The 18511-nt window shown below is 39.1% G+C and overlaps 1 protein-coding gene across 2 annotated transcripts in view; it reads left to right on the top strand.

Annotated features, from left to right (window-relative positions):
• The window catches only part of NSUN3 (NOP2/Sun RNA methyltransferase 3), a 60928-nt gene extending 45524 nt beyond the window's left edge, over positions 1-15404 (top strand). For both annotated transcript variants that reach the window (XR_015134723.1, XM_086321375.1), the window contains one exon: positions 13310-15404. Coding sequence is in view for 1 of the 2 variants with exons in the window: in XM_086321375.1 (XP_086177501.1) it covers positions 13310-13580 (271 nt within the window). In the remaining variant the exon portion in view is untranslated. The remainder of the gene's footprint in view (positions 1-13309) is intronic.
• The last annotated feature ends 3107 nt before the right edge of the window (positions 15405-18511 follow it).

The following is an 18511-nucleotide window of genomic DNA, read 5'->3' as shown; positions in this document are numbered from 1 at the left end:
ACTCACCTACTCCCCTTTTCTAAGGATCTTCATAATTACATTGGGTTCAATCAGATAATCCAGTGTAATCTTCCCATTTGAATCCTTAATTCCATCACATCTGCTTTTGTATCCTTTTGCCATGTGATATGATATGTTTAAAGGTTTCGGGGATTAGGATGTGGACATCCTGGGAGTCCATTATTCTTCCTCCCAGAGGCTGTTACCCCGTTAACAGTTCACATCTCTGATGTCTAGATCTGAGCCTTTTAAAAAAGTTTCTGGGGAGAATATTTAGGGGGCAGTGACAAGAAGACAGATTAAAAAAACCTTTTTTTTAGAAACTAACAACAAACAGTGAAGATTATGTAGTAAGCCCATAGTGGTAGTCACCTCCCAAATATTTTTTTTTTAATCAATAAATGGGTCCATGAGAGGATTAGAAATACTAGATACCATACAATTTTAGTTATCTGTTCCTGAGCGAATGAGTTTTCCAGAGAGTTAATCCCTTAACAGTCAAAATTTAAAAAAAGATAAATGATCTCTATGGGAAAATCTGATATATATCCTACTGTCACAGTTTCCCTTTAATTTGTATTGTTGTAGAAATACATGGCATGGGTAAAAATTAAAAATGAGCTTTTTACTTAGAAGTAACTTACCCATAACACTACCCTCTCTTCTAGCCTTACTCCTCAGAGGCAACTACTTCTAATAATTTGTTCTTTATTTTTCAAGTCACTACAAAAGCTCTAAATAATGTTTATCCTTTATTATTTCATCTATCAGCTTTAGAGACCCACAGTATTTTATTTTATTGCTTCTCAGATACTCTGTTTTTATAAATTCAAAGTTTGTGGCACCATTTTTCCAACAGCCTTTGTTCACTTTATGTGTCCCTGTCACTTTTTGGAAATTCTCATAATATTTCAATCTTTTCATTATTATTATATTTGTTACTGTGATCTGTGATCAGTAATCTTTGGTGTTATTATTATAAAATATTATGACTTGCTGAAGGCTCAGATGATGGTTAGCATTTCTTAGTATTTTTTAACTAAGTTATATACATTGTTTTTTAGACATAATGTTATTGCACACTTAATAGACTATGTATGTGCATGCTCAGTCACTCAGTCGTGTCCAACTCTTTGAGACCCCCTGGACTGTAGCCTACCAGGCTCCTTTGTCCATTGGGATTCTCCAGGCAAGAATACTGGAGTGGGTTGCCATGCCCTCCTCTAGGGCATCGTCCCGACCCAGGCATCAATCCAAATCTCCTGCATCTCCTGCACTGGCAGACAGATTCTTGAGCCATCTGCCAGGCCAGATTAATTGACTACAGTCTAGCTTTCATAGCTTTCATTTGTACCAGGAAACCAAAACACCTGTGACTTGCTTTGTTGCGACATTTGCTTTCTTGTGGTCTGGAACCAAACCTGTAGTATCTCCAAGGTGTGCCTGTACTGACTTCTTGCTGGGGCTTTTCTCACTTCTACCTCCCTCACCTCTTCACACCACTCTGCAACCTGTATTCTCACCCTATTAGACTTTGTCCCTCCGTGAGCTCAGAAACTTAGTACTGCACACTTAGATCTACATTTCTTGTTCTACAGGTGGTAGAAAGTATCTTTAAACACACTTTGAGCTTTAATTCTTTTTGAAATAATCAGGGCACTACTCTTGATCTCTCTTTTTGTAATATAGGAGCATGTACACCCCACCGTGTCTTTCCTTTCTCCCTTCTACTTCCCCGTGTCTTACACCTGCACCTTTGTGTTTATGTTGTCAAGGCTGACAGTATTCTTTCTGACCTTCTATAGTCTATTTTGAAACATTACCAGGATCAATCTGTGGAGTGATTCTGAACATTGAGGGCCAGTGATATAAATTGCTTAATATTGTAAATATTGTTCACCACAGAATGGACTAATATGTTAGAATTAAATTTCCTTCTCTGTTGGTTTAATGTTGTAATCAGAGTGACACTGAGAGGAAATTTTCTTATAGTCAGATTAGGCGAATAGACTCTCTCTCTTTCCCTTCATCTCCTTCTCCCCCACTTTCCTCTTTCTCTTCTCCCTCCCTCTCTTTCTCCCCACCCCATCCCCAGGTACATGTACCAAATCTTCAGTGTTTTCCCAGTTATTTCATTTCCTCGCTCCCTTCTCACTTCTCCCTGGAGTCTGCCTCTCCTTTAATCTGGAGCAGTTACTCTCTAAGGGCTCCCATGCAGTTATCATTCTGGAACTTCACTCTCTTCACTGTTCTCCTGTGGTGTTCACTGATTTCTGTGTCACCTTTCTCCTCTTTCTTGATTTACCTCCTCATTTTGCTAGAGGTAAAATTTCTGAGTCATCAGATAGCTGAAAGCTTCTTTCTCCCTGCTGTATATTTATTTGACAGTATGGCAAAAAACAGCACCCACTTTAAACTGCTTTTTCCCTAGGATTTGGAGTGCGCTACTCCACAGATGCCAGTATGATTCCTGGGCCATTAGAGGTAACCAGTTTTTCTCTCTGTAGGTATTTAGCATTTTTCCTTTGTCCTCAAAGTTCTAAAACTTAACAGTAATGCATTTAAGTGTGTATGTTTTTCATTCATAAGTTTGGCATTTTGACAGTGTTATGTAAAACCCTCTGCACCCTCCCCTCTTAGCTCTCTCTCATCTCATCCTTCCTCCTCTTTACTCCCTGTGTTACAGCCATGCTGGCTCCTCCTTCACCACACATGTCTGAGTGTCTCTGCACTGGCCATTCCAATTGTGCAGAATCCTCTTGCCTCAAATATCTACATGGCCCACTTCCTTATCTCCTCAGGTCTTTGTTCAGATGTCACTTCCTGAAGTGTCACCCTTTTCTGATTATCCTACTGAAAATTGCAATCTCTGATACCATCTAACTACTCCTAATCCTCTTGAAAAAAGAAAGTGAAGTCTCTCAGTCGTTTTGGACTCTTTGCGAACCCATGGACTATATAGCCTACCAGGTTCCTCCATCCATGGGATTTTCCAGGCAGGAATACTAGAGTGGGTTTCCATTTCCTTCTCCAGGAGATCTTCCCAATCCAGGGATTGAACCCTGGTCTCCCACATTGTAGGCAGACGCTTTACCATCTGAGCCACCAGGGAAGTCAATCCTCTTAACCTTGAAAATTAAATCTTATCTTGATTTAATTTTCTTCATAGAACCTATCACTAAGTTAAAAATATATGCAAACTGTGATATTGTGAATATATATTTCATCTTTGTTCCTGGTTTCAGGCCAGACCTCCTAAAACCCTTGTAATTTCCTAAGTGATGAGAGTGATAGGAATGTCTTATTATAATACATGGCTTTGGTAAGGGTGAAAGGAGCAATGTTTGTTATTCATAACAAGCCCATTTCAACCATACCTTAGTTTATATTAATGAGGTGGCTTTTGTGCAGCCCCTTACTCCTTGGAAGGAAAGTTACGACCAACCTAGATAGCATATTGAAAAGCAGAGACATACTTTGCCAACAAAGGTCCGTCTAGTCAAGGCTATGGTTTTTCCTGTGGTCATGTATGGATGTGAGAGTTGGACTGTGAAGAAGGCTGAGTGCCGAAGAATTGATGGTTTTGAACTGTGGTGTTGGAAGACTCTTGAGAGTCCCTTGGACTGCAAGGAGATCCAACCAGTCCATTCTGAAGGAGATCAGCCCTGGGATTTCTTTGGAAGGAATGATGCTGAAGCTGAAACTCCAGTGCTTTGGCCACCTCATGAGAAGAGTTGACTCATTGAAGAAGACTCTGATGCTGGGAGGGATTGGGGGCAGGAGGAGAAGGGGACGACAGAGGATGAGATGGCTGGATGGCATCACTGACTCGATGGACGTGAGTCTGAGTGAACTCCAGGAGTTGGTGATGGACAGGGAGGCCTGGCGTGCTGCGATTCATGGGGTCACAAAGAGTCGGACACAACTGAGTGACTGAACTGAACTGAATGATAGGGGACCGGTTGCCAGGGAAACTATGTCATTAGAGGTTGGAACTTTCAGTGCCACACCTCATCCCTTTTAAAGAGGGGAGAAGGGGCTGGAGATTGAGTTCAATCAAAGTGGCCAATGATTTAACCAACTGTGCGTGTTTAATGAAGCCTCTATAAAAGCCCATCACTGAAGAGATTTGGAGGACTTTCAGGATGGAGAGGAGGTGCTGGGAGGGTAGTGTGCTCGTAGAGGGCATGGAGGCTCTGCTTGCCTCTCCCAGACTTTGCCCTGTGCATCTCTTCCATCTGGCTGTTCCTAAATTGTATCTTTTAATAATAAATCAGTAACATAGTAAGAGAGCGATTCTAGAAAATTATTTAAGGTAAGGAGAGGATTGTGGGATCCCCCATTTTATAGCCAGTGGGTCAGAAATGCCAGAGACTTGAACTTGCAGTTCGCATTTGAAGGACAGTCTTATGGGACCAGGTGTATAGTGTTCAGTTCAGTTCAGTCGCTCAGTCGTGTCTGACTCTTTGCTACCCCATGAATCGCAGCACGCCAGGCCTCCCTGTCCATCACCAACTCCTGGAGTTCACTGAAACTCATGTCCATCGAGTCGGTGATGCCATCCAGCCATCTCATCCTCTGTCGTCCCCTTCTCCTCCTGCCCCCAATCCCTCCCAGCATCAGAGTCTTTTCCAATGAGTCAACTCTTCGCTTGAGGTGGCCAAAGTACTGGAGTTTCAGCTTTAGCATCAGTCCTTCCAAAGAAATCCCAGGGCTGATCTCCTTCAGAATGGACTGGTTGGATCTCCTTGCAGTCCAAAGGACTCTCAAGAGTCTTCTCCAACACAACAATTCAAAACCATCAATTCTTCGGCACTCAGCCTTCTTCACAGAACAACTCTCACATCCATACATGACCACAGGAAAAACCATAGCCTTGACTAGACGGACCTTTGTTGGCAAAGTAATGTTTCTGCTTTTCAATATGCTATCTAGGTTGGTCATAACTTTTCTTCCAAGGAGTAAGCATCTTTTAATTTCTTGGGTGCAGTCACCATCTGCAGTGATTTTGGAGCCCCCCCAAAATTGAATTAAATTGTAGGACATGAAGTCAGTGTTTGCAGAGAACTGGAGGATTACTTGTCAAGGGAAAAACACATGCAAACAAACACACATACATACATATATATGTATGTGAGTATGTGTATATATAATTATGTGTGTATGTGTTGATATATATATGTGCATATATGTATAAATCCTTTGTATTAATTTGGTAGGACTACCAAAACAGAGTACCACAGACTTCATGGCTTTAAACAACAGAAATTTCTCGCAGTTCTGAAAGCTGGAAGTCTGAGATCAAAGAGTCCTTAGGGTTGGTTTCTTCTGAGGTCTCTCTGCTTGGATAACAGTCTTCTCCCTGTGTCTTCACTTGGTCTTCCTTCTGTAATTTTGTGTCCAAATTTCTTCTTCTTATAAGGACACTGGTCATATTGGATTAGAGCCCACCCTAATGACCTCATTTTAACTCAGTTACATCTTTAAAGATATTAGCTCCAAATACAGTCACATTGTAAGATACTGGGGGTTAGGGTTTCAACACATGAATTTTAAGGGGACTCAATGCAGTCCATGAGAGACTTACTGTTTATAGTCTATCTCCTCCAGTTAGAATGTAAGCTTCATGAAAGTTAGGGTTTTTGTTGTTGTTGTTGTGTTTTAATGTATATCCAACATCTAGAACAATGCCCAGCACCGTAATAGATGCTGAATAAATAATAATGAATATTCTAGCCTTTTGATGAGTGAGTTTAATCTGAACACTTATTTTCATCTCTAGAAAATTCTTTTCTTATGACTGCACTAATTCAAGTCCCCCTCCCCCAATTCTCTGCTATCTTTCTAGTACTCCCATTAATTGAAATTCAGGCCTACTTGATTTGTCTTTCCTGTCTCATTTGCAGTCAATCCATTGTTACTCCTTTTTGGAAGATTTTTCAACCATAACTTCCAAATACTCCTGTAAAACATCCTTTACTTTGATAACATGTATTTCATTCCTAAGAGCTCTCTTCTTCATCAGTTTCATGGCATTCTCTTATTGTTTTGTGGGTGCTTTATTTTTGTTGACCTTTCTGCATTTATCAGGTCTTGTTACTAATATGTCTCTTTTGTTCCCTCAATTTTCTGTTTCTCTATAGGTCATTTTTTGTTTGATTCTTTTCTTTTTTTTCTTAATTCTTTTATTTTTAATTGAAGGATAATTACAATATTGTGTTGATTTCTGCCATACATCAACCTGATTCTTTTCTTTTTTTTTCTTAATTCTTTTATTTTTAATTGAAGGATAATTACAATATTGTGTTGATTTCTGCCATACATCAACCATACATCAACAATTTTTCTTAATTCTTTTATTTTTAATTGAAGGATAATTACAATATTGTGTTGATTTCTGCCATACATCAACCTGCCATACATCAAGCCATAGGTATACATATGTCCCCTCCTTCTTGAGACTCCCTCCCACATCCCACCCCACCCCACTATTTCTTTTATTCTTCATCTCACATATTACATAAGCATTTCTCTTAGTTATCCATCATTGTACATTTTTTTTAAATAGTGGGACAATAAAGTATGTGGAAGTTTTTTTAAGGGGTGATATTTTGGCCTGGTGATGTGACTTTATGATTTGCTGAATGCAGAGGTCTTTGGTTTATGGGGTGGCTTCAGTTCAGTTCAGTTCTTAGTCATGTTTGATTCTTTGCGACCCTGTGGACTGCAGCATGCCAGGCTTCCCTGTCCATCATCAACTCCCAGAACTTGCTGAAACTCATGTCCATTGAGTTGGTGATGCCATCCAACCATCTCATCCTCTGTCATCCCCTTCTCTTCCTGGCTCATTCTTTCGCAGGATCAGGGTCTTTTCTAGTGTATCAGTTCTTTGCATCAGGTGGCCAAAGTATTGGAGCTTCAGCTTCAGCATCAGTCCTTCCAATGAATATTCAGGACTGATTTCCACTAGCTTTGACTGGTTTGATCCCCTTGCTATTGAACGGACTCTCAGGAGTTTTCTCCAACATCACAGTTCAAAATATCAATTCTTTGGTGCTCAGCTTTCTTTATGGTCCAATTCTCACATCTGTACGTGACTACTAGAAAAACCATAGCGTTGACTAGATGGACCTTTGTTGGCAAAGCAATGTCTCTGCTTTTTAATACACTGTCTAGGTTGGTCATAGCTTTTCTTCCAAGGAGCAAGAATCTTTTAATTTCATGGCTGCAGTCACCATCTGCAGTGATTTTGGAGCCCAAGAAAATAAAGTCTGTCACTGTGTCCATTGTTTTCCCGTCTATTTGCCATGAAGTGATGGGACCGGATGCCATGATCTAAGTTTTTTGAATGTTGAGTTTCAAGCCAACTTTTTCACTGTCCTCTTTCACTTTCATCAAGAGGCTCTTTAGTTCCTCTTCACTTACTGCCATGAGGGTGGTATCTGCATATCTGAAGTTATTGTTATTTCTCCCTGCAATCTTGATTCCAGCTTGTGCTTCATCCAGTCTGGCATTTCACATAATGTACTCTGCATATAAGTTAAATAAGCAAGGTGACAATATACAGCCTTGATGTACTTCTTTCCCAATTTGGAACCAGTCCATTTTTCCATGACTGGTTAACTGTTGCTTCTTGACCTGCATGCAGGTTTCTCAGGAGGCACATAAGGTGGTATGGTATTGCCATCTCTTTCAGAATTTTCCAGTTTGTTTTGATCCACACAGTCAAAGGCTTTGGCAGAGTTAATAAAGCAGAAGTAGATGTTTTCCTGGAACTTTCTTGCTTTTTCAATGATCCAGCAGAATTTGGCAATATGATCTCTGGTTCCTCTGCCTTTTCTAAATCCAGCTTGAACATCTGGAAGTTCTTAGTTCACATATTCTTGAAGCCTAGCTTAGAGAATTTTGAGCATGTTTTTTCTAGCATGTGCTGCTGCTGCTGCTGCTAAGTTGCTTCAGTTGTGTCCAACTCTGTGCGACCCCATAGACGGCAGCCTACCAGGCTCCCCCGTCCCTGGGATTCTCCAGGCAAGAATACTGGAGTGGGTTGCCATTTCCTTCTCCAATGCATGAAAATGAAAAGTCAGAGTGAAGGCGCTCAGTTGTGTCCGACTCTTAGCGACCCCACGGACTGTAGCCTACGAGGCTCCTCTGTCTATGGGATTTTCCAGGCAAGAATACTGGAGTGGGGTGCCATTGCCTTCTCCTCTAGCATGTGAGATGAGTGCAATTGTGTGGTAATTTGAACATTCTTTGGCATTTTCTTTCTTTGGGATTAGAATGAAAACTGACCTTTTCCAGTCCTGTGGCCACTGCTGAGGGAGTGCCTTAGGTCTTCCTAAATAATTATTCAACTTTCTTAGATTAAACATTTTCCAGCTTTTAGGGAAGAGATAAAATTGTCATCATATGCAGGTAGCATGATACTGTATGTAGAAACCCTAAAGATTCCACACAAAAATTACTAGCACTGATAAATGACTTCAGCAATATAGCAGGAGACAAGATCAACATACATAATTTAGTTGCATTTATTTATAGTAACAAATGTCAAAAAGGAAATGTAAAAAAAAAAAAAATACCTTGTAAAATCACACTCCTCGCAAAATACTTAGGAATAAACCTAAATAAATGAAACACTTATGTGCTAAGAACTATATGGAACATTAATTAAGGAAATGGGAGATGATTCAAAGAAATGGAAAGATATCCCATGCTCTTGAATTTGAAGAATTAATATTGTTACCTTGGCCATACCACCCAAAGCCATCTATAGTTTTAATACAATCCCTATCAAATTATCTGTGACATTTTTCACAGAAATAGAAAAAATGATCCAAAAATTTATATGGAACCATAAAAGACCCAGAATTATGAAAGGAATCCTGAAGAAGAAAAATGAAGCAAGCATAACCCTCTAAGACCTCAGACAATACTGCAGTGCTTCAGTAATCAAAATGGTGTGGTGGCACAGAAACAGACATGGATCAAGGGAACAGAATTGAGAGCCAGAAATAAACCCACACACCTATGGACAATTAATCTTCAACAAAGAAGGCAAGAATATATAATGGAAAAAAATACAGTCACTTCACCAGGTGGTGTTGGGAAAGTTGGACAGTTGCATGTAAATCAATGATGTTAGAACACTCCCTCACACCATACACAAAAATAAATTTAAAATTCTTAAAGACTTAAATGTGAGACATGACACAGTCCAGTCACTCAGTTGTGTCTGACTCTTTGTGACCCCATAGACCACAGCACGCCAGGCCTGCCTGTCCATCACCAACTCCCGGAGTTTACCCAGACTCATGTCCAAAGAATATAATCAATCTGATTTGAATATTGACCATCTGGTGATGTCCATATGTAGAATCTTCTCTTGTGTTGTTGGAAGATGGTGTTTGCTATGACCAGTACATTCTCTTGGCAAAACTCTATTAGCCTTAAGACACCATAAAACTCCTAGAAGGGAACATAGGCAAAACATTCTCTGACATAAATTGGACCGATATTTTCTTAGGCCAGTCTCCCAAGGCAATAGAAATAAAAGCAAAAATAAACAAATGGGACCTAATCACCTTAAAAGTTTTTGCACAGCAAAGAAAACCATAAACAAAACAAAAGACAACCTACAGAATGGGAGAAAATATTTGCAAACAATGCAACTGGCAGGGTTTAATATCCAAAATATACAAATATACAACTGCTCATGCAGTTCAAAAACAACAGAAAAATGGACAGCTCAGTCAGAAAATGGGCAGAAATAGACATTTCTCCAAAGAAGGCTTACAAATGGCCAATAGGAACATGAAAGGATCATGTTCAACATCACTAGTTATTAGAGAAATGCAAATCAAAACTACAATGAGATGGCACCACACACCAGTCAGAATGCCCATCAATAAAAAGTCTACAAATATCAAATGTTGGAGAGGATGTGGAAGAAAGGGAACTCTGCCACAGTGTTGGTGGGAATGAAAGTTGGTGTAGTCACTGTGGAAAACAGTATGGAGGTTCCTCAAAAAACTAAAAACAGAGTTGCCATATGATTCAGCAGTCCTACTCCTGGGCATATATCCTGAGAAAACTAATTCTAAAGGATACATGCACTCCCATGTTCATAGCAGTGCTCTTCACAATAGCCAAGACATGGAAACAGCGTAAATGTCCATTGACAGATGAATGGATAAAGAAGATGTGGTGTATATATATATAATGGAATGCTGCTGCTGCTGCTGCTGCTAAGGAATGGAATGATGCCTTCATGTATGAACCTAGAGATTATCATACTAAGTGAAGTAAGTTAGAAAGAGAAAGACAAATACCATGATGTCACATATATGGAGTCTAAAATATGACACAAATTAACTTATCTGTAAAACAGAAACAGACTCACAGACATAGAGAAAAAATTTGTGATTGCCAAGGGGGCCGGGAGGTGGAGGAGGGGTAGATTGGGAGTTTGGGGTTAGCAGGTGCAACCTATTATACATAAAATGGATAGACAACAAGGTCTTACTGTATAGCCAAGGGAACTATATTCAATATCCTATGATAAACCATAAAGGAAAAGAATGTATAACTGAATCACTTTGCTATACAGCAGAAATGAACACAGCGTTGTAAATCAACTATACTTCAATTAAAAAAAAAAACCTTCCAACTTTTTACCTGGCTCTCTGACTTGCCATAAAAGGAGTCTGAAATCTGTAGTTTATTATATATGCTTTGAATTAATATCTTTGTTTTCACTTCTTACTCCTGTTAACATTTTGTGTGCTTTTCCTCTGTAGTTCGACAGATCAAATTATGCCCTCTGTGGCTGTAGTTCTCTCTCTACTCTCTTCATTCACTCCTACTCCTCTAGCTACATATCATATTTCAGAAAAGTGCTCAAAATCACTGTTAGTTAATGTTAGTTTCTCAGTTCTTTTTACTTTATTGCTTTGCGTTAGTACATTTTTCAACACATTATATTTAAGGATGTCTAAAGGAGAGAGGGAAAAAATCTTGTCATCAGTTTGCTTGTCTTGAGTTAGAATTTTTCAATCCTTTAATATTGAATATAGAAAACAGAATTTGAACTCACTTTCATAATGTGGATCTTCATTAGAAACCCCAGTATTTGGGATGTGCTCTGTGAAAGTAAGGGCTTCCCTGGTGGCTCAGATGGTACAGAATTCACCTGCAGTACAGGAGACCTAGGTTCAATCCCTGGGTTGGAAAGATCCCCTGGAGAAGGACATGGCAATCCACTCTAGTACTCTTGCCTGGAGAATCCCCATGGACAGAGGAGCCTGGAGGGCTACAGTCCTTGGGGTTGCAAAGAGTCAGACATGACTGAGTGGCAAAGCACTTTGAAAGTGAAAGTTGCTCAGTTGTGTCCAACTCTTTGCGACCCCATGGACTATACAGTCAGTCCATGGAATTCTCCAGGCCAGAATACCGGAGTGGGTAGCCATTCCCTTCTCCAGGGTGTCTTCCCAGCCCCGGGATTGAACCCAGGTCTCCTGCATTGCAGGCATAATGTGGGTCTTCATTAGAAGACTCAATTATTGGGATGTGCTCTAGTTGTTTAAATATAGGTGTGAGATGGGTCTGTCTGTGCTCTTGAATCCAGTAGAGAGAAGTTCTTGATTAGTAACTTCTCTGGGGTTATAACCACAACAACAGGGCTAAAACTTTTCTAGTTTTCTCTCTCAGTAGATGACCTTGCTTCCCACTCCACTTTTACCAAGACGCTCTATCATGAACTTCCGTTTACCTTAGAACATCCCAGTTCCCAGTTCATTCTCCCTTGTTGTTTCAGATGAAGAGCTGGAGTCCATCTTTTCTGAAGCTATCTCCTCCATTTGCAGCCTGAAGTCCTGGGACTGTTCTCCTGGATCTGCATCTGCAGATATGTTCAAATCTTCCCCTTGGTGTGGGGAAAAAACCTTCCTTCCCATCTTTTCCTTGAAGCTACATGTTCAGCTGGAAAAGCCTTCTAAATTTTTTTCTAAGTTCTGATTTCTTTGCATATAGATATTCTCTTGATGTCTGTCTTCAGTCCACTTTTTTGTCTTGTCCTTTTCCTGGGAAATCCTGTTTGTTCCCATAACTTCATCTATTACTGAGCCCTAACCACTTTCCTGACATTCAGGTGCTCCATTCCACCTACACATTAGTTCAGTTCCGTTCAGCTCAGTTCAGTCACTCAGTTGTGTCCAGCTCTTTGCGGCCCCATAGACCACAGCACGCCAGGCTTCTTTGTCCATCACCAACTCCTGGAGCCTCTTCAAACTCATGTCCATCGAGTTGGTGGTGCCATCCAGCCATCTCATCCTCTGTCGTCCCCTTCTCCTGCCTTCAATCTTTCCCAGCTCAGGGTCTTTTCCAGTGAGTCAGCTCTTCACATCAGAAGGCCAAGGTATTGGAGTTTCAGCTTCAGCATCAGTCCTTCCATTGAATATTCAGGACTGATCTCCTTTAGGATGGACTGGTTGGATCTCCTTGCAGTCTAAGGGACTCTCAGGAGTCTTCTCCAATAGCACAGTTCAAAAGCATCAATTCTTCCACGCTCAGTTTTCTTTATAGTCCAGCTCTCACATCCATACATGACTACTGGAAAAACCATAGCTTTGACTAGATGGACCTTTGTTGGAAAAGTAATGTCTCTGTTTTTTAATATGCTGTCTAAGTTGGTCATAACTTTCCTTCCAAGGAGTAAGCGTCTTTTAATTTCATGGCTGCAATCACCATCTGCAGTGATTTTCGAGCCCCCAAAAATAAAGTCAGCTACTGTGTCAACTGTTTCCCCATCTATTTGCCATGAAGTTATGGGACTAGATGCCATGATCTTAGTTTTCTGAATGTTGAGTTTTAAGCCAACTTTTTCACTCTCCTCTTTCACTTTCATCAAGAGGCTCTTTAGTTCTTCTTTGCTTTCTACCATAAGGGTGGTGTCATCTGCATATCTGAGGTTATTGATATTTATCCATTAGTACCACTCAGTGTATTCCAAGAAAACGAGTTACTCCATACTCCACCTCCATCCTCTGGTCCTTAGAAGAACAAAACAAGAAAGTACCCAAACACACTCTCTGTCTTCCCCATGTGGATTGGTCTTATTGTCATTTTTCTAGTCACTCAGGGATTTATTAGAAAGGAATAGTTGTAAGGCTATTTGTAAGGCTATACACTCAGTTATTATAGTCAGAGTCAGAGTACGATTAATTTCAAGTTCATAAGCGTTCTTGCCTTCAGCCTCCGTAGTTCTGTGTTAATGTATCTAATCAATCTGCATTTTCCTGATTACACATAGGTCTGCAATTAAGGCCTTACGTCCTGGAGGGTTGCTTGTGTACTCTACGTGCACACTTTCCAAGGCAGAAAATCAAGATGTGATCAGTGAAGTTTTAAACTCCTACAGTAACATCATGCCTGTGGACATTAAGGAAATGGCAAGGACTTGCTCCCGCGACTTCACATTTGCTCCCACTGGCCAAGAATGTGGGCTCTTGGTGATTCCAGATAAGGGTAAAGCCTGGGGCCCAATGTATGTTGCGAAATTGAAAAAATCATGGACAACTTGAAATGGGAGATATGCCTTTTGTGAACCATTACATTGATAACACATGCATATATTATTATATTTCTTTTTCTAGTCTCTCTGCATGTTAACATTTAAATAATAATGAAGTCACTTTCTCTGGATATGATTGGAATCCTATTTATTTAATACTGTGGCATTTCAGAACTTTTCAGGTGTATATTTTTCCTAGAAATGTTTCTCTAGTAATGATTTAAGATGCTGCAGATGGTGTTTGTAATCTACTGTATTTTACTTGGCTTTTTGTAGTTAAATTAATAGTAATACATGGTTTTAGGCATAAAATGTTTAGAAATACATTCTATCCATAATGTTGGTGCTTTGAACCTTTAAAAAAGCACATTTCCTGGCCCTCTTATCATTTTTCTCCTTATCAAATATACAGATTCTCTGAGGTTTTTTTCCCCCTTTCTGTAAGAACTGATTGGTATTCTGACACTAACTTCTTAGGCAGAAGTATTTCTAGTTCTAGCAAAATAAGTTTCTTATTTGCCAAGTTGTTTTTCATTACGAACTATCTTCTGTTTACTGCAAAGGTCAGTGACTCTATTGACACCAGCTTTATTTCTCCCCCATTTTTTTTTCTGTATTCACAAATACGAATTGAAAGGGTAAATTATGTTGAAAGGCCGTTAGAACATCAGATTCACATGCACATGTTTGACTTTCGACATTCAGCTTGTAGAATAATGGAGTCTATCCAGCAGGCTATAAAGCAAGTACTTGAAACAAAACCAGAATGATTAATAACCGCAATAACTGAACTATATTTGGAGAGTTTTGCTACATAATTGCAGTCATAATGAGCACTACAGAATCTGATTATCTTACAGTTGCAATCTGGAGGGGCTTTTTATTTCACTCTGTTATGAAATGTTATCTGAGAGTATGATGTCACATATTAATGCACAAGAGGGAAATGCCTAATGAAAGTGGATGATACTGTTACCAAAACCGAGTACCATTTACGAAGTGGCTCTCCTTGTTTACACATATCCTGGGAATATTGTGTACTTTTCTGTGTATGTACTTAGAGTTTTAGCCTCAGGTTTGGATCTTCTATTTTCTCTAGAAATTGCTTCACTCAAGAGTCCAAATATATTTTCCCCACTATTAAGAAAATTTAGGTAGTGTGTTTTGAAAGATTCCATCTATTTAAAAATAGCTTAAAAAAAACTGTATAGATAAAAAATTTTGTTAAATCTGAATCTTTTTGAATTATTACAGTCTGTGCATTTACACTAGAGACTGTTTACTAATTTACTGTTTTGTTGTTGTTGTTTGATTTGCAAACCTGTATAACTGGGTTGCTATAACTGGGGAGTCCTAAAAAGAATTATTTTTGTATCTTCATTGCATTAACCATTTTGTTTCCTCTGTATCTAACCAATATATTTGAAGAAAAGCTGGATCTCTTGGACTCAATCAGATATACCAGATAAATACAGAAGAGTAATAATAATGGAAAAGATTTTTTTTACGTGTGTGTGTGTGTACGTGTGTTTAGTTTGTCCTTATTGGTTTGTTTTTTCAATTTAGAATCCTGCCTTCACTTACTGTGATGTTTAAAAAGTCCATTTTGTGTAGATTAATGTCAAAGTAAGTTGTCACAGTGCACTTTGTTGAATGTCATTGTTTTCCCAACACAGTGCCTAATTTGAATACTTGGTATGCCATTGGATTAGGCCTTTCTGTGATTCCTGAAAAATGCAAATTTAGATATACCTATAGCTCACTATTGTTAGCAGTTATTATAGTGGAACATCTGACAATTTATTGAACATTAAATATTTTTCTTTATATGTTACTTTTTTGAACTTTAAAACAACTCCAAGAGTGAGTATCTTGAGTACCTTTTCTGAATGAGAAGACCCAAGTTTAGTGCTGTTCCTAGCTGGCCAAGTCTATGCTGGTAAGTAAGGAATGGAACCAAGATTAAAATTAGCTTCAAAGTCTAGCTCCTTCTCACTATTCTGCTCTGTCTCACGGGATATAGTTCATAGGAACCCTAAAGATTATCTACTGGCTTCATCCTTATTCTTCATTACTCAGCCTTCCCTGTATTTGCAATTCCCTATTCTCAGGGCATGAGAGGGTTAAGTAGTACTTGGGGGAAGAACCCCAACTTTGAAGTGTTTCAGGCCATTTTTGAAGGAAGTACCTCTTATGATTGCAATGCCCAGAAATCTCCCATAGAGGCATTCTGTGCCTTCCTTTTCTTTGCAGGTGCTGAATTGAAGAGTAGGAGTTTGGAGCAGCCTTGCAATGTCAACTGAAAAGCAAGGAGTAATTGATATTACTTTCTGTGGCATTGAGTTACTTTCAGAATAGCTTTATAAAAATCTAGGTTGCTTACCAACACATTAACTTCTCTGCCATCAGCACGCTGAACAGCCCATAGTTTCAGAAATAGACTGTGAATAAGTGTAATGCATTTAAATGGTTTGTACTGAATTTTTAAAGCTTCAGATATTATCTGTGGCTTGGAATCAAGGCAGCCTATGGTTCTTTATACTATTACATATCTATATAGCCTTATACTGAAGATTGCATGTTACTCCCTTAACAGTATTATGAAAAATATCCTTTTATACAATGTCAGCAGGCATAAAATAATAGATACTGCAACACTTGCTACATGAAGTAATCACAAATCTAATAGGCCCTTATCCAAGAAAGACTTTATGTCTGGGGATAAGCATGAGATAATCTGCATAGGCTAATGCAACTCATCTGAAATACAAAGGAAAATTGGAACCAGTACCAACAATTTTATTAGATGCCAAGAAGTCCTTTGATGCAGTTGAATGGGAGTACTTGTGTTATATGTTAGGTAAATTTTGCATCGGGGACGAATATAACAGATAGCACAATTTATGTTCATCTCATTTATATGGTTCAAATCAATGGTTTACTATCTTCTTTTCCTTGCCTTATTGCTATACTGGGGAGGGAAGTAAGGATGATGCCCATTACTGATGTTACTTTTCAGGCTGACATTGCAGCTCTAATATCACCCAGATCCCCTGAGTATCTGAAGGATATTCAGATGAAGGTTCACAAGTTAACTAATGCCTGCTGATTATCTACTACTTGTGCTGAAAGCCCTAACAGCATCTGTCCTGAAAACATTAAAAGTGATGTCAGAATTTGGAATGCCTTCAGGCTGCAAAGTGGGAAAGAATCGTAGATGCTATATTGACAAGAGTCATTTCTATTAATATTACTTATGCAACATTTAAAATAGAGTGGAAATTTTAAAAGAATTGATTTGGGATTCTCACTAGGGAATGATTAAACTATAGAGTGGAAAGACAAACTTAAAAAATTGACCTGTTAATTCAATGCTAAGATTTTGTAAAAAGAGGTTTCACTAAATCTAAGGGGGAGGAAAGCCTCATGGAGCATATTCCTCTTGAAAATTTAATTAGCTCAATCAAATATTAACTCCATACCTTTCTGTAACGTTTCATAAATGAAGAAAATAATTTCCTTCGTCATATGAGATCATATAGCCATGTTGAAACTGGGTGAAAGCATATGCTACCTTAGGAAAAAGACCCTTTGCCTCATTGGAAGCTGTTTGATGGCATACGTCATGACTCAATTAAACTTGCTATGGCTTGTCAAAAGGAATTTTCTGCTGCATATTGCTGTGGAAGAGCCCATTACACACAAATAACTATATAACCTAGCAGAATCAACAGACTAAAACTGTATAGCTATTGAGAAATAAGAAACATCCAGCTTCTTAAAAACATCTAGTTCTTAAAAACAAGTGAAAGTAAAATTGCAGATATTAACAAGAATGGGCAAATTAAGAAGGATTAGCAGTGGTGATAGAAGAAAAAAGGGACTGGGCTTATTTTAGCTTATAATTACTAAGTGATGTGATTGTTCATTTACTCAACCAAAGTGTTACTAACCTTTGCAGAATGGTAAACTTTACCCACATTCTGGTACTACAGTAATTTCTGGGGTGAGGGACTGAGGAATGAGAGGACCAGAGTACTTGTGCTGACTCGTTTTTTAATGTTAGTAGGGCAGGATTGCTGTGGTCTTGTAGCTCATAGCTGTCAATGCTTAAGAAAAGGGAAGGCTGGTGGCACCTAGCTCATATGCCACTGAAAATTGTTTTGTGTGATATTTTTAGCCATGAAGAGCCAGTGTAACTAGTTTAGTTGATAGCCACCCCTCTTGATCATAAAAAGTCTTAAGTGCAAATCCTAGATTATAACAAATGTGTTTAACAAACACAATGTGTGTGCATGCTAAGTTGCTTCAGTTGTGTCCAACTCTTTATGACCCTATGGACTGTAGCCCACCAGGCTCCTCTGTCCATGGGACTCTTCAGGCAAGAATACTGGAGTGAGTTTCCATGCTCTTCTCCAGAGCATCTTCCCCATCCAGGGATATAACCCACGTCTCCTGCATCTTCTGCATTGGGAGGCAGATCTTTTACCACTAGTGCCACCTGGGAAGCCCAGTAAACACAACTGACATACCCAGACTGCCTATCTTCTTCAAAGTGATGACTTTTTGTCGTATATCCTAGCAGAAGTAGTTTTTGTTAAATCTTTCCCGTGAAGCTATGCCATAGATGCATTATTTTCAGCTACTTAGTTAACCTGACAACTAGAGTTAACTCAACAGGTTCTTTTTTCACCCCACAGTATTCAGTTGGCTGAAGCTACTGTTGATATAGTTTCAACAGAGGTGAATTTTGAACCAGGAGAATGGTTCAGGAGAGGTTTAAGTGGGGTTTGGAACATCACTCTGGGGTTGGGTCTAGATTGAATCCATCTAGCATGTTTCAGAAGCAAAGGACACTATTACAGTCCTGAAGGGTTTCGGATACACCATTAAGAAAAACATTACAACTCTTAGCAAAGTTTACACATTCATCTATCTGGT

The sequence above is a fragment of the Bos grunniens genome, chromosome 1, assembly GCF_055505025.1.
Source record: "Bos grunniens cultivar Pamir isolate PY7600 chromosome 1, Bosgru_T2T1.0, whole genome shotgun sequence".
Taxonomy (NCBI): Eukaryota; Metazoa; Chordata; class Mammalia; order Artiodactyla; family Bovidae; genus Bos; species Bos grunniens.
Note: the sequence above shows the minus strand (reverse complement) of the source record. Positions and strands in the feature narration are given on the sequence as shown.